Source organism: Marmota monax, unplaced genomic scaffold, assembly GCF_021218885.2.
Source record: "Marmota monax isolate L192 unplaced genomic scaffold, Marmota_monax_Labrador192_F-V1.1 WCK01_AAM20220418_F8-fsc00062, whole genome shotgun sequence".
In the NCBI taxonomy this organism is placed as follows: domain Eukaryota; kingdom Metazoa; phylum Chordata; class Mammalia; order Rodentia; family Sciuridae; genus Marmota; species Marmota monax.
The window spans coordinates 6,211,918-6,236,524 of NW_026695221.1; the positions used below are offsets into that span (position 1 = coordinate 6,211,918).

The 24,607-nt window shown below is 40.3% G+C and overlaps 1 protein-coding gene across 2 annotated transcripts in view; it reads right to left on the bottom strand.

The window, feature by feature from the left end:
- Window positions 1–20,967: 20,967 nt before the first annotated feature.
- Barx2 (BARX homeobox 2) overlaps window positions 20,968–24,607 on the bottom strand; it is a 70,932-nt gene continuing 67,292 nt past the window's right edge. The window contains exon 4 of one of the 2 annotated variants that reach the window (XM_046432787.2): window positions 20,968–22,029. In XM_046432787.2, the coding sequence (XP_046288743.1) occupies window positions 21,763–22,029 (267 nt within the window). In that variant the 3' untranslated portion in view covers window positions 20,968–21,762. The remainder of the gene's footprint in view (window positions 22,030–24,607) is intronic. The other variant, XM_046432786.2, reaches the window with a different exon arrangement.

A 24,607-nucleotide genomic window follows, 5' to 3' on the forward strand; every position in this document is an offset into this window, starting at 1 on the left:
AATTTTTAAGAATTTCCTCTTCTTCTACCCAATCTCATTTTAACCTTTTCTCCGTATTTTTTTTTTAATTAAAGCATCAAAGGTGTACGTAGTAGCTGGGTTTATCCCAACAAAATCATACACACGTGGAATCTGTCCCCTGCCCCACCACTAGTCTTCTCATTCTTTAATCCATCCTTAATTGGTGCTTTCCACATACATACAGATCTGCTCCTAAACCTTTTTTGAATTCAAACTATGTCTTTCTCTTGCCTCAGCCCTCACTTGCCTTCTGCAGAACAACAAAAATAACAAACTTTTATCACGGCATGTATACCTCCTTTCTTCTCTCTCCCTTCTAATTTCTTTGCCCTTCTATATGGTTCACATCTGAGCCACATTTCTCTCTTCTGTATCATTCTGTTCCCTGTTACAGAAAAAAGCAGACACACTGTTGTAACGGAAATGGAGCTAAGAGATTCACTGGCCCAATCTCCTTAGTTTAAAATGAGGAATCTCAGGCCCCCATGACAGCCACCACTTTTAGGCAGGTAATTGGTGGAAGCAGGATCAGCATTCCCGTGTGTGTCCTGACTGCCACTCTGCCCCAGGCTCTCTCTGCACAATCAAGGACTGGATTTAGAAGGATGGGATATGCTGAGAAAGTGTTGGAGACTCTTCCCAGTGCTCTTCCCACGCCTCTGCCCAAAATAATTCACCATCTCTCATCTGACATCAACACCACTTTTGTCCTCAGTAAAGGGTATCACTGTCACCTTGTCCCATTCACTTATTCATTGTTCCTTCAGCAAACATTTCCAGGCATCAGGATTGGCTCTTGGGAAACAGAAGATGAATGTGAAAAATGTTCTTATTCTTAAAGAGTTTATAGTCTAGGGGGTGAGTGCATAGACATGTAAATAAGTAATGGAGACACTGGAGCCTAGCAGGTATGTGAGGCAAGTCAGGTATCTTAAGACAACTGAGAAGCATCTTAGACCTGAAACTATATGGATATTCAAGGAACTCCAAATAGTTTAGTGTGGCTGGATCATGGTGCGGGTTGAGGAGTGGGATGGGATAGGCAAAGTATATAAATCCAGGAACAGGAAGCAGGCAAATCATGAAGGCCTCCTGGGTCTTGCATGGAAATCTAGACATTACCTTGCAGTGTATCAGGAGCCTTAAATGTATTTGAGCTTTAGCGTTATGTATCCAGATATGTATATTAGAAAGATTACTTTGAGGGCAGAGTAAAGAATGGATGAAAAGGCAGTGAGACCAAAGACCAGGAGACAAATTGGCAGCCTACTGTAACATTGAAAATTATGAGGGTCCAGATAGATATATGAGAACCAGCAATTGAAGGTATATTTAAGAACAACTGACTGCATGTGGTAGCAATTTGGATGTGAAAACATGATGAGGAAAGAGGATTTGAGAATAGCACCCAGGAGGGGAAGAAAAAAAAAATCATCTCAAACTTAGGTCCCTGTGGGACATCCAGCTGAAGATATCTAATGGACAGATGGACGCAGTCTCCCAAGAGCATGATCCAGACTGAAGATGCTGAATTTCAGAGTCATTGTAAAATGGATCATAACTGTAGTTTTGGAGAAGAATGGAATTATCCCATAGACAGAGGATTAAGGCTGAAAGGGCCAACATTTAAGGTGCAAATCAAAGGAGAAGATTTAGAGAGTGTGGAGGAGAACTAGGAGAGTGTGGGTGTGGAAGAGTTTCAGGAAAGAGATTGCTGCCAATGATGTGCAAGGAACTAGAAGAATAGATTTGAGCATTAGAAAATCACACATGACCTAAGTAAGAACTCTGACCACTGGGGTCTTGGGAGCAAAAGGCCAAATGTAGTAGATTTTACAATGGAAGGGATATGAAGATGTGGAGACAGGGAATCTAGGCAACTCAAGAAATTCGGGTTTAAGGGGAGAAATGAGAACCACAGCAGGAGTATAGAGGCAAGATCAACAAGTTCTTCTTGAAGCAAGCCCACACTCGGCACCCTGGAGCACTTCCCTAAGGTCTATGTTCCCCCCAACTCGGAGACACTTAACTAATAATAAAGACAGCTTTGGCCTTCATCTTCAAATTTAATGGATCACCACAGATCTCTCTATGGCCATTAGTACACTCTTAAAAACTTCCCAACAGATCAATCCTTAAAATTCCTCTTCATGTTTAATCTTTGTCATTTACAAAAGCAAGAACCATACGTTTATCCATAGGTTCAATGCAATCCCAATCAAAATCCCAGCAAGCAATTTTGAGGATATTACCAAACTGATTCTAAAGTTTACATGGAGAGGAAAAAAGACCCAGAATAGCCAACATATATTGAAAGAACAAAGTTGGAGGACTGACACTTCTCAATTTTAAGACTCACTGTGAAACTACAGTAATCAAGACAATGTGATACTGGTGAAAGAATAGACAAAATGGAACAGAAATTGACCTGCACACATGTAACCAACATGTAACTAACAGATCTTTGGCAAAGGAGCAAAAGCAACACAATGGAGAAAAGATAGTATTTTCAAGAAATGGTGCTGGAATACCTGGACATACGCATGCAAATAAATAAATAAATAAAAGGAAGAAAGTAAAAGACCATTCACAAAATCTAACTCAAAATGGATCACAAACCTAATATAAAATGTTAAACATAAAGCTCCTAGAAGGTAAAACATGGTTACCTAAATAACCTGACATTTGGCAATAGCTTTTATGTGACACCAAAGGCATGACTCATGGATCAAAGAATTGAGAAGCTGGATTTCATTCATTAAAATTAAAAACCTCTACTCTATGAAATGCTGTCAAGAGAATGAGAAGATAAGCCACAACCTAGGGGGAAAATGTTTGCAAAAGATGTAACTGATAAAAGACTGTATTCAAAATATATAATGAACTCTTGAAACTCAGCTATAAGAAAACAAAACAAAAAATAATTAGGGGCTGGGGTTGCGGCTCAGTGGCAGAGCACTTGTCTTGCACACATGAGGCACTGAGTTTGATCCTCAGCACCACATAAAATAAACAAATAAATAAGTAAAATAAAGGTACTGTGTCCATGTTCAACTAAAAGAAAAATTTTTAAATAATAATTAAACATGGCCAAAATACCTGAATAAACATCTCACCCAAGAAATTAATATAATTTACATTTAGCCATATCAGATACCCAACACCACATAAATTTTAAAAATGACAGTCTAATACACACCTATTAGGATGGAAAAAAATCCAAAACACTGACAACCCCAAGTGCTGACAAGGATAGAGCAACAGGAACTCCTATTCATTGCTGGTTGGAAAGCAAAATTATATGGTCACTTTGGAAGACAGTTTAACATTTCTTACAAAACTAAAAACACTCATACTATATGCTCCAATAACCATACTCAGGAACTGAAAATTAAGGTCTACACAAAACCTGCACATAGGTGTTTATAGCAACTTTTTTCATGGTTGCCCAAACTTGGCAGCAACCATAATGACCTTCAGTAGCTGAATAGATGAACTGTGGTGTATCCAGATAATGGAATATTATTTGGTGCTAAGAAGAAATTAACTGTCAAGTCATAAAAAGACATGGAGGGAACTTCAATGCATATTCTCAAGTAGAAGAAGCCAATCTGAAAAAGACACATAGTGTGTGATTCCAACTACATGACATATTGGAAAAGGCAAAATTATGGAGACATCAAGAAGGTCAGTGGTTGCTAGGGGTAAGGGGAAGGGACAAATTGAATAGGTGGAGCACAGAGAATTTTAAGGCAGTGAAACTACTCTGTATCCACCATTAGGATAAAATTTCTCCAAACCCATAGAACACACAAAACCAAGAATGAATCCTAACATAAACTATGGATTTGGGTGATAACTATGTGTCAGTGTAGGTTCATCGGTTGTAATAAATGTTCTGTCCTGATGTGAGATGTTGATAGTAGGGAAGACTGGTAGGCAAAGGAACACTCTCCATAATTGTCATTCAGTTTTACTGTGAACCTAGAACTGCTCCAAAAAATTTAGTCTACTTTTTAAAAGTAAACAAAAAATGTAAAGCAAACAAATAAATAAAGCAATTACCAAGTAGACAAGATGGTAGTGATTTTCTAACCTCTACTTTCCTAAATGTTATAATTTAGACCATATGAAATTATATTGTTATATCATGTGCATGTCCAAAAATGTAACAACAAATCCCATCAATATGTACAATTATTATATACCAATTTAAAAAGTGAGAGTAGAAAAAAAGCAACTATGCTATCCCTCTATAGGAAATAGCAGCAAAAAAAGCCCTCTATTAGAGGTATCGAGACTATAATGATAAATTAGTAAACTTTGGTGCAAAATACTGATTTGACATTTCTTGGGGAATCAAATTTTGCTGGAGATAGGAGATCAATGGTAGTGTGACCTGCCAGAGATTATGTCTTCTCATTTGTTTCCACTTTTTATAGAAAGACTCACATAAAATACCTTGGACCCACTAATGTTAGCTTTTATTGGAGAGGGTGGAGCACCTTAAAGAATGAACATTCACCACATATAGAAGGTTGGATTCAAAATGAGTGGCCCCTTTTTCCTAGGGAAAGGTGTAGCAGAATCTCTCTGCTCCCCTTAAAAAGGCAAAATCATCTTCGACACACTGAAGGGGGTTTAGATAGCTGGGTGAATAAAGGAAGACTGGTCTTAAGGAAGAGATTTTTTTTAATTTTTAGAGCTTAAAGAAAATAGATATCTTTGTTCAAAGGGAAGTCTGAAGTGAGGACATAGGTTGAGTCTTTGAAGTAAGTGCATTGAACTTGACTGGCATTTTAGGATAGCATTTTAGAACCCAAAGCAATGCCTGGAATAGGACCTTCAGACTCACCTGGTTTTGCATGGCTCTTGCATGTTACTTCCTGGCCACGTGGCTTCTCCCCAATGTGCTCTTTAAAGAACAAAACTTTCTAAAACCTCTCATCTCCATGCAGGTCTGATGCATGACCCACGTTGGTGCAATGAGCATGACAAGTCCTGATTGACTTCTGCTAACAGGAAACAACCTGCTCTATACAACCATGAACACTGGTAAACCCTGTGGCAGAGCCTCAAAGCCATATTTTCTAGAGAAACTGACTCCCTAAAATAATTTTAAATCAAATATATTGAGAGACACTTTAGATACCTTTAAAATCATTCACATTAAAATATAATTTATATATAACAATATAAGCTTAATATTGTATTTTCATTCTGATGACCCTGGATATAACTTGCTGTGGGTACTGATATGTGATCTCAATGGTCATGTTTTTTTCCATGGGTGTTTACTTTTGGAAAGCTCTATGGTGCCTAATTAATTGCCTGTCATTCCCTCTATCAGTTATAATCAATTTTTAAAAGTAGTCACAGGGACTAGTCTGGATTAAAATAGTACCAGCTAAACAGAATGGATAGAAGCATAGAAGTCTCAGAAAACTTGCCATGAGACACATAATGGGGAGGTGAGTAGTTCTTTACTTCCTGGAATTAATGATAATTAATGGTAGGGCTTAGTATTCACTCTCTGGGAACAGATGGAGGCATTTGGTTTCATTCTGAACAGTGGTTACATGTGGGGAGATTCTGAGATTGTTATAATTTGGGAAACTGTGCAATTCAGGATGCATCATAGTCACAGTAAAATCAATTTCTAGACTGAAACCAAGACTATAATTACCATTTGTCTCGCATTATCAAAAGATGGGTCCTAAATTCTTATTCATTCATTCACTTATGCAACAGAACATTAAGAGCCTACTATGTGTTGGGGACTATTCCAGCTATCGAGACTATAATGATAAGCAAAAGCAAATAGGTTGTCTGCCATCAGGGCACTTCCAGCTGATGGGAGACACAAATTTAAGCAAGTACACATACATATACAATTACAAACCATGTTAAGTAGTTCAAAGGCAAGATGAACAGCAGATGAGAGGATGACCTGGTTTGTGAAGTCTGTGCTGGTTTCCCTGAACTAGTAAAGACCGAGCTGAGAGCTGAAGCATGAGTAGGGCTTAGCAGGGAAGGAAAGATGGAAGGAGGATTCCTGCAGGAGGGAATGGCATGCACAGTGAAGAAACAGAGCGTGGTACTTCCAAAGAATTGAGATGTGGTTGGAGTGCACAAGAAAGGGGGAAAGTGGTAGAAGAAGGAGCTGGAAGGGTGGCCAAGCCAGGTAATGCCAGGCTTTGTAGCATTTTGGTCTTTTAAGAACAACTGGAAGCCACAGATGTGTTTAAAGGAAGAAAGTAATGTAGAAAGAGTTATACAGACAACTCTTCTTGGATTACCATTTGGAGAGTAGATTGCAAAAGGAAAAGAAAACGTAGATGTGGAGAGAGACCAGTTATGCAGCTACACAGAAATGCAGATGAGAGAAAATGAGGCTTTGAAGTACAGTGGAGGTGCAGAGTAGGTACATTGAACACAGGAGAAAGGGTTGAGAATGCTTTCTGGGTTTCTGACCTGTGTAACTGGAGAGATGATAATGCCATTCACAGAAACACAGAACGATTTACCTTTGTTATCTTTTTTTTTTTCTTTTTAAGAAGGAAGGAAGGGGGTTAGGGTTGTGGCTCAGCCGTAGAGCAATTGCCTAGCATGTTCAAGGCCCTGGGTTCAATCCTCAGCACCACACAAAAATAAATAAATAAAATAAAGGTATTGTGTCTAACTACAACTAAAAAAAATACATATTTAAAAAAAAAGAAAGGAAGGAAGGCCAGGTTGGGGGAAATATTGTGAGTTTAATTTTGGATGTGGAGTTTTTGATACACTTTTCAGCAGCTAAGTATACATGTTGAGTAGACAGCTAGATTATCTTTGAACCTGGGGCTGTGTAGAAGATGGCTCAGGAAATAAATGCACATTATAGAGAAAACAGAGGACCTAGAGAACTGCAAGAATTTAATGACCTTGGTAGATGAGGGTGAGCCTTCAAAGAAGCACCCCCTCTGCAAAATATGCCAAAGTGGGAGAAAAGAAGGAAGTCATCAGATCCAAAGAGAGAGGACTCAAGAATGAGGGGTGTTCAGACATGCAGAAGGTCACATAAGTTGAGGACTGGGAATTGTCCTTGGCTTTAAAGTCATTGCCATCCTTCACATACTGCTTCAGTGAAGTGGTGGAGTACAACCAGATTAGAGTTAACTAAGCAATAAGTGGAAAGGAAAGAAATGGAAACTGTAAGTACAGACAACTATTTTTGGGAAGAATGGATGGGAAAGAAAAATCCATGACTAGAGATAAAGGTATGTTTAAGATGGTTATTACTTACAATGGGAGAATTGATATTTAAATATTTATGAAATAGAATTTTACTTTGGCCCAAGATAGAGTAATAGGGACCAGATTTACCCTCCTGCCTGAAATGACAAAAACAACAATCAGACAAAATACAGGTGGATGTGCCTTATCTGAAATTCTTGGGATCAAAACTGTTTCAGACTTTGGAGTTTTGGGGTTTTGGAATATTTGTACATACATAATGAGATACTGGGGATGGATCCCAAGTCATTGGGGCAAAAGCCAATTATGTTCACATACTTTATACATACAGTCTCAAGATGATTTTATACAACATTTCAGTATGCCTGCATTTTGACTACACATGAGGCTAGGTGTGGAATTTTCCACTTGCAGGGTCATGTTGGTGCACAAAATGTTTTGGATCTTGGAGCATTTCAGATTTTGGATTTTCAGATTCGGAATACTCAACCTATATATGAAACAAAGGTTTTTCCAGATTTTGGAAATTGGAGAACAAAGGACAGAGGGCTCTGAAAGATGAGAAAATAAACATGTTGAGTTATGGATTGCCCCAATTTACTACCTTGAGAGAGCTTCCAGACTGTGGTGCAGAGAGGGGAACTCCATCCAGGTGGATTTCCTGAAATAGCCAAACAAATTTTGCAAAAGGGTAAATGCTATTTCAACACTTACTGTAAAGCTACAACAATTAAAACAGAGTGGCATAGGCTTAGTGATGGAAAATAGATTGTGAAACAGAATAGTGAGTCCATAAATAGAAAGTCTAGACATATACAGACAACTGACTTTTGACAAAAATCTAAAGGCTCTTAGTGGAATAAGTATAACTTTTTTCACCAAATGGTTATGGAACAATTAGCTCTTAGCACACAAAAAGAGAGAGACTGAAAGTAAACAACTTTGATCTATTCCTTGCACCTTATACAAAATGATTTAAAATAGATCAAAAACCAAATTAAAATCTAAAACTGTAAAACTTCTAGAAGAAGACATAGGATAAAATCTTTGTGACCTTCAGTGAGACAAAAATTTCATAGATATGATACTAATCCATACTAATAAAGCTTCTGCTTATCAAAACACAGCTAAGAGAATGAAAAGACAAGACATAGATTAAGAAAAAGTATTTGCAAAGCACATTTTTGATAATGGATTTGTACATAGAATATAAGAAGAACAAAAAGAAATCTCAATCCTAAGAAAGCAAGCAACCCAATTAAACATGGCCCAAAAGATTTAACAGACATTTCACAAAATATGGTACACAGATAGCAAATGGCCACATGAAAAGATGCTCAACATAATTAGTCATTAGGGAAATGCATATTAAAACCACAGTGAGAAACCACTACAAAACTAAAATAATCACAAATAAAAAGAGTGACTATCCAAAGTGCTAGTGAGAACATGGAGGAACTGGAACTCTTGCCCACTACTGGTAGGAGCGAGAAATGGTGCAGACACTTGGGGAAATGGTTGGGCAGTTCCTTAAAAAGTTAAACATAAGTTTATCTTTTAACCAGTCATTACCCATGAGAAGAGAAGCAGACATATTCATTAATATTCTAATCAGGCTTCATTTGTAATAGCATAAAACTGGAAACAATATCCATCAGTGGGTAAATGTATAAATAAATTTTGTTTTTTACACACAATTAGAATACTATTTACCTTTTTTAAGTGAACTATTTGTATACACCACATGAGTGAATCTCTAAATAATTTCACTGATTAAAAAAAGAAGCCAGACAAAAACAGTACATAGTATATAATTCATTTATATAAATCTTTAGAAAACATAATCTATAATGACAGAAAGCAGATCAGTGGTTGCTTGGGAATGAGGGGCAGGAACAGGGAAGGGTTAGAAAGGGGCAAGAAGAGACCTTTCAGGATGATGGATATGCTCATTATCTCAACTATGGTGAAGTTTTTTGCATGAATATACTTATATCAAAAACTTATCAAATTATACACCTAAAATATTTTAAATCTGTTGTATGTCATTTATATATCAATAAAGCTATTTAAAATAATGCTTAGGGGATAGATGCAGAGATTAAAGAGGAGGGAATGAGAAAGTATAGTCTTTAAGGTAAGCTTCCAAAAGTTTGGGAAGAAGTAGTTTTGCTTCGGGTATGAACACATTTTCAGAAACAGGAGAAATAAAAGGGAGCATGGGGCAGATGTGTGGGCTTGTCAGCTTGGTAACAGGGATTTGAGGGAGTCCCATCTATGACCTGTTTTAAATGGAAAGCTGGAAGCAAAATCACCTGCCAAAGGTGAGGAGGAGAAGATGGAAATGGTCACTGCACATGGAATGCAGTGTGTCTAGAAAGAGGGAAATGGTTTCCATGAAGCATCCAGGGCACAGCAGAGGCTGCTCAGCCTGCAGGGATGGGGGTGCCCTGTGCTCTTCCATGCAATTTGATGAAGAAAATAGTCCAGGTCACCTGGGATTGGAGATTTTTCTAGACGGAAATGGATAAAAACATAAATGGAAGGAAGTCAAGGTATCAATGTAGTATAAAATCTAAGGTGAATAAAGAGTGAAAGGAAGAAAGGAGAAAAATAATATTTCATGAGAAAATAAACCTATGGAATGGAGGTTTTGTTGGCATTTAAAAATAGTTGTAGGGTAAATAGTTGAATTAAGAATAGGAAGAACTGAAAGTCATGATCCAAGAATAAAATGTATAAAAATCATTTTCAAGGTAGATAAGTTTTAGATGTTGACACTTGGAAGTGTGACTGTCAAACTTCAACAATGCTAAGGTTTCTATGTAGTGTATGTGTGTCCTGAAAAGATTTGTGTGTTGAAAGGTTGGTCCCCAGTTTGGTGGTGAAGAGGTGGAGAGGAAACTTTAACAGGTGCAGATCAGTCCTTAGGTCAACTGGGAGCATGTCTGTGGTATGGATTGTTGGACCCTGACCACTCTCTGGCTACAATGACTCCTGCCATTGCCATCCACCATGAGGTGACACAACCAAAGGAAACTCTCGAAAGAGCCTGCTTGAATGGTCAGTTTCCAAAACTGTGAACAAAATAACAAAATAAACTTCTTCATATGTATTCTACCTCGTGTCTTTTGTTATAGTAATGAAAAATGGACTGATACAGACCTCAAGGGTGACTTGCCTTATGAGAATCAAATTAAAAAGTCAATACCGATGAGTTATTTGAAATATTATTTGGATATTGTTGATGTGTCCCTGTCTTTTGTCTTTTTATATCCTTATAAATTGATATTTGATGTAGAAGTGTGATCAAGGTTTGGCTTGATATTTTTTTCTTTTGCAAGATTCCTTCATATGTAATATTGTGTACTTTTATTAGGACTTACATAATGTTTGGTTGTCTCTCTGTGATGCTAAGATACACTGGTGATCATCACACAGATTGATTAATTCAGTGAGGTTCTGAATGGCAACATTAAAAATCAATCATTTTGGGCTGGGGTTATGGCTCAGCGGTAGCACACTTGCCTGGCATGCGTGAGGCACTGGGTTCGAGTCTCAGCACCACATATAAATAAATAAATAAATAAAGGTCAATTAACAAACTTTTTTTAAAAAAATCAATTATTTCTTGTTCAATTATTATCATATTTAAAGAAGAACTTCCCCTCATCAACTATTTAGTTACATGATGGCATAGTTCATATAGGATAAATGCCTGATGCTTTCCATTATTTATTAGTTTTCAAAATCATGACTTGATTTCCTAGCATCCTTCATAAAGTGGTGAATGACTTTTATTGTTAAAATTCTGAACACATGGATTTATACATATTTGATGTGCTTCACCCTATTGCACTTCTCTTTCTTACTGACACTTGCATTGTTTACTTTCAGTAAGTGAAAGCCTCTTTGAGCCAGCTTGTGTGTCCCTAGGTGTCCTTTCCACATGACCTAGTAGTGTGCCATGGCTTCACTGCTCTCTGTACTGACAGGAGAATCCAAGCACACTTATACAGGTTCTGCCCCAGACCTAGAAAACAACTATTTAAGATAAAATATATCGTGAGTTCATTTTGATGTCAGTGACTTAAATGTTCATGGAAACAACATATCTAGTTTACAGATAAATTACAAAGGGGGAAATTATGGAAGAGAAAGCTATAGATAAAAAAGAGACTCAAGGACATAGCAGCTCTTTACTTAGGCTTAGCCCTTCTTCAGCCAAAAATAGCTCTATTTCACTACCCATGTGGCTGCTTCTGAAAGTCCAGAATTAATAAACCAAAACTCAAATACCTTTTCCCAAATCTATAAAATTTTACTCCTTAATTTTATTGACATTAATATGATTCAGAAAATATTGAGAATTCCAAATTGACTGGTTTGAAGAACATCTGAGTGATTTGACAAGATGGTGGAGGCCATTGCTGTATTTGCCAAGTCATGTTTTTTTGCACAAAACTGAAAAGAAATGTGAATGTCTTAAATATGGCCTAGGAAATATGGATACCAGAAAACTCTCCTTGGGAATAAAAAGAAAAGATTTTACCTTGATCAGAGGTAAAAAAAAGGGGGGGGGGTACAGAATGGAGACTCAGTTTTCACTTTTTTCTCCTAAAATCTACAAAGTGATAAAATTATTAGATAATATGAAAAGTTTCCATATTTCTATGTACATGTATAGTGCAAGGAACCTCTAGGTTCTACTGAAAACTCTCTGTATATTATTTCAATAACTCTGATTTAATGCTGATAGATTCTGAAGTTTTTGATGGCTAAGTCCTCACTGTTCTCTTGGGAACTAAGTTGTCTGCTCTTGAACTTGACTTGGGACTTTGCACTTGACTTGCCGTAAGTAATTGAGATATGCCAAGGTATAATCATGACATCTTGCTTTTGTGCTAAAAATATCAAAAGCCGGGCATTTCTCCTCACATATTCCCAAAGATCAAAAGAGAGTCAAATGTTTTAGCCATGGGAATATGACTCTAAATAACTTTAAATTTGTACTTTTTGTTTTAGCATTTGTAAAATTGTCAAAGATCTACTGTGAGCACCTATTTACAAATCTTAAGTAAAAATTAAGGTGTATTGAGCATTGCAAACTCACCTGAATTAAGCTAAAAAAAATTCTGTTGTTTCTGAAATACCTTTTATTCACCATTATGAATGAAGCCAGCTGCCTTTGCAGCACTCTATAAGGTATTTTAAATAGAATCTGACACCAAGCCTAAAACTGGCTTGGTTCTGGAAAATAAGTTTTCCAGCAGCCTCTGTGTAAAAGCCTTTTTTAGAAATATGCACTCATTGAAATCTCTGATTCCTGTGACCACACACTGTGTGCCAGGGTCCAGACAAGCACAGGATTCTTGCTAACAAAAGCCAGTGTTCACTGTCCTTAGAAAGCAATACAGAACAACCAGCTCCAACACATGTCAAGTTTTCGTATATGTGAATGAACACACCTTCTTGCTTCATATTCGCGTGCAAATACGTCTGTTTTGATTGGACATTGTGTGTGTATAATTGTGCTTTATTCATAGTAACTTTTTCATTTTTATGGATTTTATTTGCACTGAACCCAAACTGAAAACAAAGTGCAAAAACAAAAAGAAAGAAATGGCTGAAAGAGAAACCAAAAAAGAAGAAAAGGTGGATGAGGAACAGGAACAGGAAGATTAACTCTGGGACTACTGAGGAGCAGAAGCAAGGTGATCCTGGGGCCAGAGCCAGGGGCAGAGCACTAAGGCTCCTTGGACTTTAGATGTCACTCCAAGAATACCTGAGAAGCAGCATCATTCACATCTGTAGCTAGGAGAGGGGATTCAGAATTTCAGTTGTCCTCAGGGCAAGTTTCTGCAGCTTCTATTCCTATTCCTCCCACCCTGGGGAGTTCCACCATGCTTCTTAATGCAGGGAGGATATAGTCCTGCTACTGTACTTCAGATGTGACCCCTGTCTCCAATTCTTCCAAATGCTAGCACCCACTTCCAAGGTCACTGGGAATGACAACATATTCTATCATCCCTGAATATTCCTGAAGCTTCTGGGTATGCAACAGAATAGAATGCAGGGGCCCTGGACTCTGTGTTAGTACTGGTGGGTGGGTAGAGGCCTTGGTCATTTGCATTTGAGGATCAGACTGTACCCCAAGCTGTAATGGCATGCTGTGACAGATGCCCCAGTTTCAGTGGTATGGGAGCAGAGGCAAGGGGCACCTGCTGGGGAGGCAGAGGGTAAGGGGCCTGCCTGCCTTGATGCTTTGCCCTAGATCAGGCTTGGCCTCCTCATAAGTAAGTGGAGGTCCATTTGGGGGATACAATAGACCTTCAGCTATGTTAAATAGCTGTGCAAGTGGCCTAACCACATTAGATCTCAGTTTCCCCACCTCCAAAATGGAGACAGTAAGAATACCTACTTCATGGGTCTGCTAAGTGAGTTAATGTGACAATGTAAAGGCCTTAGTGCACTACCTGGAATACAGTTGGAAAGAAAGTCCTTTAACAGTGCCTGGCTTATGCATAGTCAGGATACATTAAAAAAACTCTGAAAATTGCTATTTTAGACTGAGCAATTTATGTGTGTAAGGAACCAGGTGTTTGAAAAGAAAGGCCACCTGAAGGAGAGAAGCCCTGGCAGAACCAGGAGGGTTTGGCTCAAGGAAGTTGATTTCAGATCTCGAAGGGGCAAGGACTCGGCCTGACATGCCTTGAGGTTCTTGGCAACGGTTTTGAGCAGGTGCACGGTCGCCACTCGGCCTGCCCCAAATTGTGTTCTCTCTGGCAGCCAAGACAAAGGAATGAACTCTAGACCTCAGCATCCCGCAGGAGACATGACACATGTCTTGATGAACAGGGTACATTCAAGGCAACTCTGAGAGCCCTTGTTACATTCTTGAGCTGCAGGAGAAGCCGCCACTGGGTTTCGGTTGTTCTTGGCCTCCTCACTGACCTGGGGCACAATTTCCTCCTCCTTGCCTCTCCTCTCCCCCATGCCTCCCCCACCTTCTTTAAAAAAAAATGTTTAAAGGGTTTTGTCAGTGAATGATCTTATTCATGAAGCAGGCATGATGACAGTTCACAGAGCTAAATGGGCACTTAACTGTGTGTCTAATAAATCCGCAACAAAAATAAACAGAAGGGAAGAGGGTTTGGGAAAGAAAGGAGGCAGGTTGGCAGGCATAAAAGGAGCCTGTCGCGGAGATTTACACAGACCCCCTCCGCAGACAGTGTCCGCCCCGGCACCTCCTGGCTACACCTGACCTGCAATCCCTAACTTGACAGCTCAGAACAGCCATGTAGAGGCCAACTCTGGAGCACACCTGGATGGGGCACAAACGGTGGGTGTGAAAGGCAGCAGGAAGGCCACTCCGTCCACTGTCATCCACTGCCTTCCATTGCCCATTGGTGAGGCAAGGTCAAAATGCAAAGAGGCAAAACAACACTGGTACTGAGCTATACCTTCCCTTTGGTATCCACGCCCAGATTATAAATGGCATTACTAGGATCTTTCTACTTACCCCAAACTACCCTCCACCCAGGATTTGGGAGACAATCTGGGATTAGAGACATATTCAGGTGAACTTAACAAACACCTGTTGTTCCAGTGTTAATCACCCTTCCAGGTGCGCGAGGGGCCTACTTAAGACATTAACTGTCTCTTAGCTGGCCCAGCCTGGCAAGGGCATGCTTAGGGATGTATCTCCCATGAATCACCTTCCTTGCCCAGAAAGAACTCCATCTCACAGGGTTAAGGGAAGGTGACTGGAATCCCTAGCCTACCCCAAACTTACTAGGTTATAAATTTCTCCAATAATAATTTAGCTTGAGGGCAGAGACACATTATTTTGCCCTCTCTTTTCCCTCTTTCCCCCAGAAAATCCCCGCAGTGCTAACATAAGACTAGGCACAAAATAGATGTTGAGGAAATGCTTGGTGACTTGCATTATAGCTGATACTGCTGATACTCATGCTTCCGTCCCAAGCACTCTGCTTCCTAAGGGCATGACTGCTCTGGTTTCTGACCCTGGAAGGCCTTGGGGACCTATCTCAAGGCACTGCCATCTCTCCCAGCTTCCACTTCTAAAAAATGGAAAGGATGTCTCTGGCTACTGTCCTCCTAAGTTTTCAGATCTGACTCCAGTCCACAAAGCTGAGCCCCCAGGTACAGCACAGAGCTTCTTGCACTTGCTCTTTCAGCCACTCCACAACACTTAGACTAAACTCATCTCCCCTCAGTCACCTCCTAACATCAAGGTCAAACCATCCTCATGACCCACCACTACTGCCCTGAATCATTTTGGTCTACACAGGACTTTAATTTTAATTTTAGACAGAGGTTTTTCCCCAGGCTGCCTACTGCAACAGTATATAGGGTCCCCTTGAGGGACAATCCTGCAAGGGCATCTTCAGAGCCCTGTCAATACCTTTTCTAAAACTAGCACAGTCACATGTATGAATTAAATCCTACTACTATGTATAATTATAATGCATAAAAGTTTTTTAAAATAGCAAATGCTAAGAAAAATTCAAGTTTTTTTAAAAATAGCAAACTCTAAAAAGTGAAAAAAAAAATAAGGCCAACGGGTGGCAAATTGCCCCTTGCCCACAAAGGCCTCAAGCATCGATTCACTGACCACCCTTGGTTCTCTTTGAGGCTTGCCTTGGGAAGACTGGCCCAGCCTTATTTCTCTTGGGTGCTATTTTGCTCTGCCATCCTTTTTGTCTCTGGAAAGTTCTGGTGATGACCAAGGCTCAAGAGAGGCATTTTATGATTGGGGGCCTCAGACTTTGTGACAGCTGTACCCACTATTCTGCTGAGAATGCAAACCCCTGGACCACCAAGAAAGAAATGGGCAGGAAACCAGGAGAATCCAGACCTTCTAATTGCTTATGTATAGGCTTTTGGAGACCTCAGCAGAGAAAAAGGAACTGGGAACACACAAACTAAAAAAAATAGCCTCAAGGAATTTACGCTGTAATAGGGAAACAAAAGGAATCCAAGTCCTCTTTGGAAAGATGGCAGAACCACAAGGGCAGTTACAAAATGTGCATTAAAAGGAAGAGATGAGAGAGGAATTAACAGGTTGGATTGGAGAAGAGGCAAAGTTAATTGAGGAACACATGCAGGAAGAGGTGTCTTCAGAGTATTAGGCTAAGAGATGCAAGGAAGAGGAAAGGGGAGGTGAGCAGGAAAAAGGACTTTGTTTCTTGGACATGGAGCCTGTGGGGGCACAGCCTCTCAGAGCTGAATTCAAAGGGTCTACAGAAGAGGAGGGATGCCTCTGTGCCTGGAAAGGATCCAGTCGCAGCAAGGGCAACGAAGGAAGAGCAATGGGGGGCTTGGAAGGGAGATATTAATACCAAGATCACCAGGCCCTCTAGGCTTCAGGCAACACAGACAGTGAAGTGCACAGAAATTGTGAGAAATGAGTTTTTGTGCAAAGCACGTTTCAGTTAACCCTGCCTCTTGACCCTCTACAGTTCCTTTCAAATAGAATGAGGGTAAGATTGAAGTAGCACCCACAGAAAATTTCCAGAGGATCCAGCAATTAAGCTAGCCATTGACTTGGGTAGGGGAATAGGGAGAACCCTGTGACCGTCTGTCCTGCAGACCGTGTGGAACCGAGTGATTGCTACATGCCCATTTTCTGTGGAATGAAAAATCCCAGAGTAGGCTGATATAGCACTACTTTTATTGAGTACAGACCTCCAGACACTCCAGTCCAATTCCAATCCGAACCCAGCCCTTGGGCATGGGGCAAGGCCACACTGAAAATTTGAAAGGTTGGGATAAGGACAGTCAACTCTACACAGAAGTGCACAGAAATTGTGAGAATGGTGGACTCAAACCTCCTCTTCAACACAGTTCTAGAAGAACTCAAAACAGACCTGTTCAAGGCTTATTTCTTTAATTTATCAGTACATCATAATTATACAAAATAGTGTGACTCATTGTGGTATTTTCGTACATGTGCATATATGTCTGTGTAAGGCACATATTTGTGCACTCAGGAGGATTGCAAGTTCAAAGTTAGCCTGAACAACTTGGCAAGACCTTATCTCAAAATTAAAAATCTGGACTGGGGGCATAGCTCAGTGGCAGAGCACTTGCCTAGCATGCACAAGGCCCTAGGTTCAATCCCCAGTAAAGGAAATAAAGAAAATCTTCCTTCTGATAGGCTGGCTTCTGATAGATGTGTTCAAACTAGTTTGAGGGCTCATGGCTCATACTGTGAGACATATTTGGTTATGGTCTATGTCAAGCAAGGGCTCAGTGTTGTGTTCTTAACACACCTTTGTAGTTGACATGAAGCAATCTGGAGTGCACAGTGCCCCAGAACACAAACTCAGAGGCAAACTTGGAAGCTTACTGGTAGTCAGGAACCTACACCAGGAATCCTTTGCTTTCTGACAGAGAAGATGCATGGAGTCAGGGAAACCCCTTCCCTCTGAGCCCCTGCACTGGGACTGACAGCCTGCCCACCACAGGTCCGTGTGCCAAAGAAAAGGCATGCCAACAGTGAAGACTCTGTAGGACATCTGGCACCCGACTTGGTTCTCAGCACAACTCCTCAGTGACTGTGGGACCCAGGGAAAGACATTTACTTCGTTCTGAATACTGGACTTGTGTAAAATTGTAAGAAGTGGCCCATTTCACAGTCCAAGAGAGCAGCAGGGGACCAAAGTATGTGCTGAAGTGCTCACTTGCCACGCCTCCCAGAGCAGAGACATTCCTAAAAGAGAGAAGGCCAAAGTCTACCTGGTTAGCTTCTCAAAGCAGAGATTTAAGAACTTTCCTCAGCTCTCTCTCCTGCTCTGGAAAACTTCAAAAATTGGCCAATGATGGAACCCTCAAATAAAACCTTGAACTCTCAAGGGTCATCGTCCTATGCCAGAAAAGGGAGAGAATGCTTTTATTTAGCAAGGCCTACACAGGAGAATGAAAGTCACAAGTCCCCCAAGAAAGATGAGATGCTAAGAGACAGAGGAGTTCACTGAATACCCAATTACAGATCTCACATGGAATAATCTCCAATTCACAACTCAGAGGAAACTTGTGAAGTTGGTTCTGGATGTCAGTCATAAGCCTTAAGAACTGGAGACAAAATGGAAAGATGCCTTTGGAGAAGGAGCAGGGCTTGGCTTGCAAGCAAGTCACAGGCAGAAGGGAACCAATTGCAAGAGGCCTAGTCCTGCCCTCCAAAAAAATAGGACTATCATATGATCCAGCAATCCTACTACTGGTGTATCTCCAAAGGATATGAAATCAATGTGTCAAAGAAACATTAGCACTTCCTGTTCATTGCACTCTTATTCACAATAGCCAAGATATGGAATGAACCTAAGTGTCTATCAACTGATGAATGGATAAAGAAAATGTACTACATATACACAATGGAATACTATTTCAGCCATAAAAAAAAGGAAGGAAATCCTGTCATTTGTGACAACATGGATGGACCTGGAGGACATTCATGTTAAGTGAAATGAGCTTCATTCACACAGGGACTCTAAAATAAGGTTAGAGAATAGAACTGTGGTTAACAGAGGCTAGGGATGAGGACTGATGTATCATTTCTGACAAGGAATAAAATGCGGGTTGGGTGAAGGATACAAACTTTCGATTAGACAGGAAGAATAATTTCAAGAAATGTATCGTATAACATGGTGCCTAAAGTTAATAATTTATTATGTACTTGAAAATTGCCCAAGTAGATGTTAGGTGTTCTCACCAAAAATTAATGGTTAAGTATGTGAGGTTATGCATATGTTAATTTGCTTGATGTAGCCATTCCACAATGTATACATATTTCAAAACATTATACACTACAAATAGATTCAATTTTCTTTTGTCAATTAAAAAAAGTATGTGTGAGTGTGTGGGATATAACTCAATAGTAGAGCCCTTGCCTAGCATGTGCAAAGCCCTTGGGTTCAATCCCCAGCACTGCCAAGTGTGTGTGTGTGTGTGTGTGTGCACGCGCATCTGTGTGATCCATCCTGGCCCCTTTTTGAGTCACAGGACGAAGTCATGCAGAGCTGAGGCTGGAGGATAAGCTGAGAGTTTGTAAGTGGAGGTAACCTTGGGCTGGGCCTTACAAAACACAAGGAAAGATAATCCGAGGTCTTAAATTCACCAGTGAAATACCTTCAACCCCTAGGGCAAGAAACAAACTAAAGAGGATGAGCCAGCGAGTAAAAGCTGGAAGTCAGAAACACCTGGAACCAGGCACTCAGGAATACCAGCATGGGTGTAGGTACACAGAGATCCCTGCAGTGACAGTCACAGTCAAGACAATGCAGAAAACGACGCATGAGGGCCCAGGGCAAGAGACCAAAAGCCAGCTTAGGAAACCTCCATCCAAATAAAAAAGTTGTCTGGGGTGGGGTGAGCAGGACAGAACAGCTCCTGAGGAGTTAGACTCACCTGGCACAGATCCATCCACCTTCTTACCTTGGCCACTGTACACACTCTGGCTCATTGTCACACCACCTGTAGGAAGATCATAAAGCTGTACTGTGGGGTGGGCTGCAGGTGAAGCAGACAGCACTGTGCTGGCTTGGGACAAGCAACCTCATACAGGTAGCTAGGTGTGGTCTGTGTGAACTGGTTCTCAGAGGCCAAGTCCTTTGCCTATTCACAAGAGTTCAGAGAAAGACTGCTTTCTCTTTGTTGATTTCTATAGCAAAGAGGGCGAAGGCACTGCGTTGGCAATGTCAAAACTGCAGTCACTTTCTGATTGCTTGCATTAATGGGGAGAAGCAGGCAGCCAGATGATTGAAAACATGCAGTTCTTTCCTGTTTAACTTTGTAATGAATTATTTGATTGTTTCACAGGACTAGTAACAGGTTCTGCTTCCCAGTTCAAGCCCATGTTAAAGCTGGCCAGTATTCTCTAGGCCTGCAGCATGGCAGACTGTTAATAAGTGGCTGATCCTCTGCATTATACCCTGCAGGGCACCACAGAGAAAGGACTCTGAAGGTGACCCCTGGGGAATCAAGTGTCAGAGCAAAAAAGTGAAAGAATCAGACAAGAAGGAAGGTAAAGTCCTCCTCTGAGGACATCTGGTGGCTACCTTTTTCCTATACTTATTAAAAGTAGGACATCAATTTTAATTAATTAATTAATTATGTTGGTGGTAGGGATGGAACCCAGGGCTTTCTTTGCACTTACTAAGCACACACTACCATTGAGCTACATCCCAGTCCATCTGGGACATCACTTTTAAATTTAAAATCACAGAACACATCTAGCCAAATTGTTCTCAAATCTTCTTTTGTCAAAAGTTGCAAAAAAAAATCATCCAAATGGACACTTAATAAAGAATAAATGGAAGGACAAATAAAAATCCAATAAAAGTGATTACCTACAGGGGATAGGACAAAAGTGTGACATGTTTTTATGCTGTTTTGACTTTTGAAGGATATAAATTTATTACCTCTTTAGGAAAGTAAAAATTTTTAGAGTTGGAAACCAAAAATGTAAAGTGGCTGACCGCGGAGATGCTCTGGTGGAGAGAGCACAGCACTCTCCTCCTTCCTCGATCCAGGGTTTTGGCACTGTTTCCATGTTCCTGCACCTGGGCCAGTGGCCTGGGCTAGTCTCATTTCATAGATGGGGAAAGAAAGCTCTGAGAGTCAGTGCTGTCTCTGGTCTCTCCTTCCACTGGACACATTCAGGTAGGGTCACATACACTCCCCAGAAGAAACAAAACACTTGATCCTTTTGAAAGATTTATTTTTAGTTAAAAAATAAAAGTTATCTTAACATATCTGCATTTGCAGCTTCAGGGTTGGCAACTTAAGGAATCAAGAAAAACAAGGCTTATCAGTTTTTGGGTCACCTGACCATTTTATAATGGGTACCAAGGCACACGTGTCTCCAAATAAACAGACGGGATTCAGAACATTTCTAATAACTCACAACTCTCTTACTCTGAACTTTTATTTTTGTCATTGTTGCCTGCGCTCATCACCCCACCCCCCGCAAAAAAACAAAACAAAACAAACAAGAAAAAAAAAACAACATTAAATTCTCTTTTAAAACTACAGAAATAAGTGCTGAGTCAGCAAGGATCCTGGGCAGGCTGCCCAAGTGCCTCCATCTCTCTTTGCTTTGATGACTGGCTGCCCAGGGGTGGCAAGGAGGGAGCAGGGGCCACCTTCCTCTGCACACTGGCATGGCGCTTGTGACAAAAACAGGCTTCTGGTACCCAGCCCCATTGCCATCAACCCAGCTAGGACAGGCAGCTCCAAAGCACTGTCTCCCTTAATCAAGGGCATCTAAGGCTACACAGCCTTCCATGAAGAGAAAGGACTAAGACAAGCAAGTCTTCCTCAGATGCTTGTGATGGAAACAGCACTGAGAACTGTGGGAGGGAGGGAGAGAGGTGGATCCCTTCTCCCCCAGTTGGTTAGAAGTATTTCTTCTCCTAGTCTCCCTGCCTTCTCTCTCTTCCCTTCTTCCCAGTCTCCCCCTTCCCCCAAAAGAGTTTTATTTTAGCTTAATGGTGGGGGTTCAGAAGAGGCTACTGGTGACTCCTGGGGCTGGCCTGGTGGCTCTGCCACCTCCAAGGGGACATCGAGTGCTTTTGGTTCCTGTGCTTCACAGGGCTCCTCCTGTCCCTGAGAGGGGTCCAGGTGCTCCTGACTCTGGGCCTGGTTGTTCAGTTTCTCTTCAGCTTCAATCTCTTCTGATGTAGGGATAGAGTTCTTCTTGGGACGACCTTTCGGCTTTGTGGGAGCTTCCTGTCCACCTTTCAGAACCTATGTGAGAGGAAAACAAGTGACTGAGTCTAAGAAATAACTCCTTCCCTCCACTCCTCTGCTCTCTAGGATGACTTTACACAGCATCTAAACCCTCTCTCTTAGGGCTGGCGATGTGGCTCAGTGGTACAGCACATGCTATCACATGTGCGACCCTGGGTTCAATGCAAAAAGAGAGAGAGAGAGAGAGAGAAACTCTAAATTCTCCCTTCCCAGCAGCAAAGTTACAGGGTGTGGCAAAATGTATTCTAAACCTCTCTCTTCTGGCCTGCAAAAAGTGCTTCATTCAAGCTTGATGCAGTTTTAGTCAATATCATATATTTTAGCATTTATAACATGATTATAAACTCATTAAAATCAACCTCAGTAAGGGAAAAATGAAAAATTAAATGTCAATATGGTAACTATCACACTAACAAATCAGAAGGATAATATTATTTGTGGCAAGCAGGAAAATATAAGTGTAAACAGTACAACCTTTTCAAGACAATGTAAGAATTCAAATCAAAGCCTTTAAATGTGCATCCCTTTTTTGACCCAAAGATTCCTTAGGATAAATTCTAAAAAGTCATCTAAGACTAAAACAAAGGTTGATCCACACAAATATTCATCATAATATGGGTTATAACAGCAAAAGTTGGGGTGCGTACTCATTCAGCCACATAATTGAGTAGGTAATGTAATATATCCTGAAGAAAGAATACTTTGTAACCATTACAAATATTATACAGGAGAGTGTTTAATGACATGGGAAATACTAAGAATGTGTTTTTGTGAACAACAGGTCATCAGATAAGCCTAGTTCAGTTTGGAGACAAGACAACCATATACCACCTAGTTTGCAGTATGGAAATCATGCGTAATTTTTATCTTTTTTCTTTGTGTTCTTTCTGTGTCTTCTAAATTTTCAACAAGGATCATGTATGAGTATTTTTGTTATCATGAAAAGAAAGATGTTATAAAACAGAGTCTTGTATTGTTCAGAGAAGTAGTAGGACATAGCAGAAAGTCTTGTAGCTTTGAAGGTGGGAAAACTAGGTGAAATTCTAACTCTGCCACTTACCAGCTTTGCCTATGGAAAAGCCCTTTAAAGTCTCTGAGCTTCAGTTTTCCAAACACATAAAATGGAAACAACAATGCCTTATCTCACAGACGAAAGATGAGAGTGACCAACACATACTGGATATGAGAGACCCAGAACTGTAATTGCATGGTAGATTTCCTCTGAGCAGAGCATGCCTCTTCCTGGCTGACTTCTTCTGGAATCCTGCCCTGTTCCCCTAAATAAGTCAACCTGTCTCCACCACGTACACTAGGAGTGCTTTTCATGAGATGCTGTCACTGTTGTGTTTACTTGCCTGCCCCTCACCACTAAGTCCCTGCACATAGCAGGCATTCAAAGACTGTTACAAAATGAACCAACTTTTCTCAATAAACATTTCCATAGAATTGAAAAAGGATATAAAGCATGCAAAAGCACACTCTAAATGAGCTTTGATACCATCAAAGGACTTTCACACTTATAATCCCAATTGTGAACTACCTAGGAATCCTATGAGGTAGGCAAGGATAATTTTTTAAATATTTATAATTTACTTTGAAATGTAACATTCCCTCCTCTGCTGGCTCCAAATTTCAGCTTGGTATAGTTCTGGGCAGCTACAAAAAGGGGCTTTGGGAGGACTTGGATTCAAGAGAAAATTAGGGATGAGAGATATTTTTGCTACTTATGTATAGTGTTAGTCATAACATCTGTGATAAAATACCTGAGATAAACCAACTTATAAAGAGGAAAGGTTATTTTGGCCCATAGTTTTGGAAGTTTCAGTCCATGGTCATTTGGCTCATTGCTTTTGGGCCTGTGGTAGCACAGTACATCATGGCAGGAATGTGTGGTGAAGGAATCATTCACCTTGTGGTGGTCAGAAGCAAAGAGGGAGAAACAGGAAGGATCTGGGGACCCAATGTCCCCTTCAAGGGCATGCCCTGATGATCTCACTTCCTTCCATTAAGCCCCACCTCCTAAAAGTTTCATCACTTCCCAACCCAACCAAGCTGATCAGCAAGTCTTTCAGGGACATTCCAGATTCAGATTTTAGTACCTGTCCCACTTAATGTTATCTTCTCCATTTGCATAGAAGCTCCTTGAACGCCAATCCTGTATCTTTCTTGTGAACACCTCACTTCCAAGAACTTTCTAGGCAGTCACTAAATTATTATTAACTATGTCTCTTTCTTTCAAGAGCAGCAGAAGACCTTCAGGTGCTAAAGTTTTAACAATGATATAGTAATTCGTCAAACCATAAGCTCTTTTTTCAAAACAGCTTTGTGATATAATTCACATGTCATATATTTCATCTTTTTAAAGTCAATGACTTTTAAGATAGTCAGAATCAGGCAACAGTCAGTGTATGCAATTTCAGAATATTTTTAACATCCTGATGTCTCCCAAACTCCTTGCCCTCAGCCCTAGACAACCACCAATCTGCCTTTTCTCTTTATAGAGAGGGCTGTTCTGAACATTTCACACAAATGGAATTGTAATACAAAGACTTCTGTAATTGGCTTCCTTCACTTG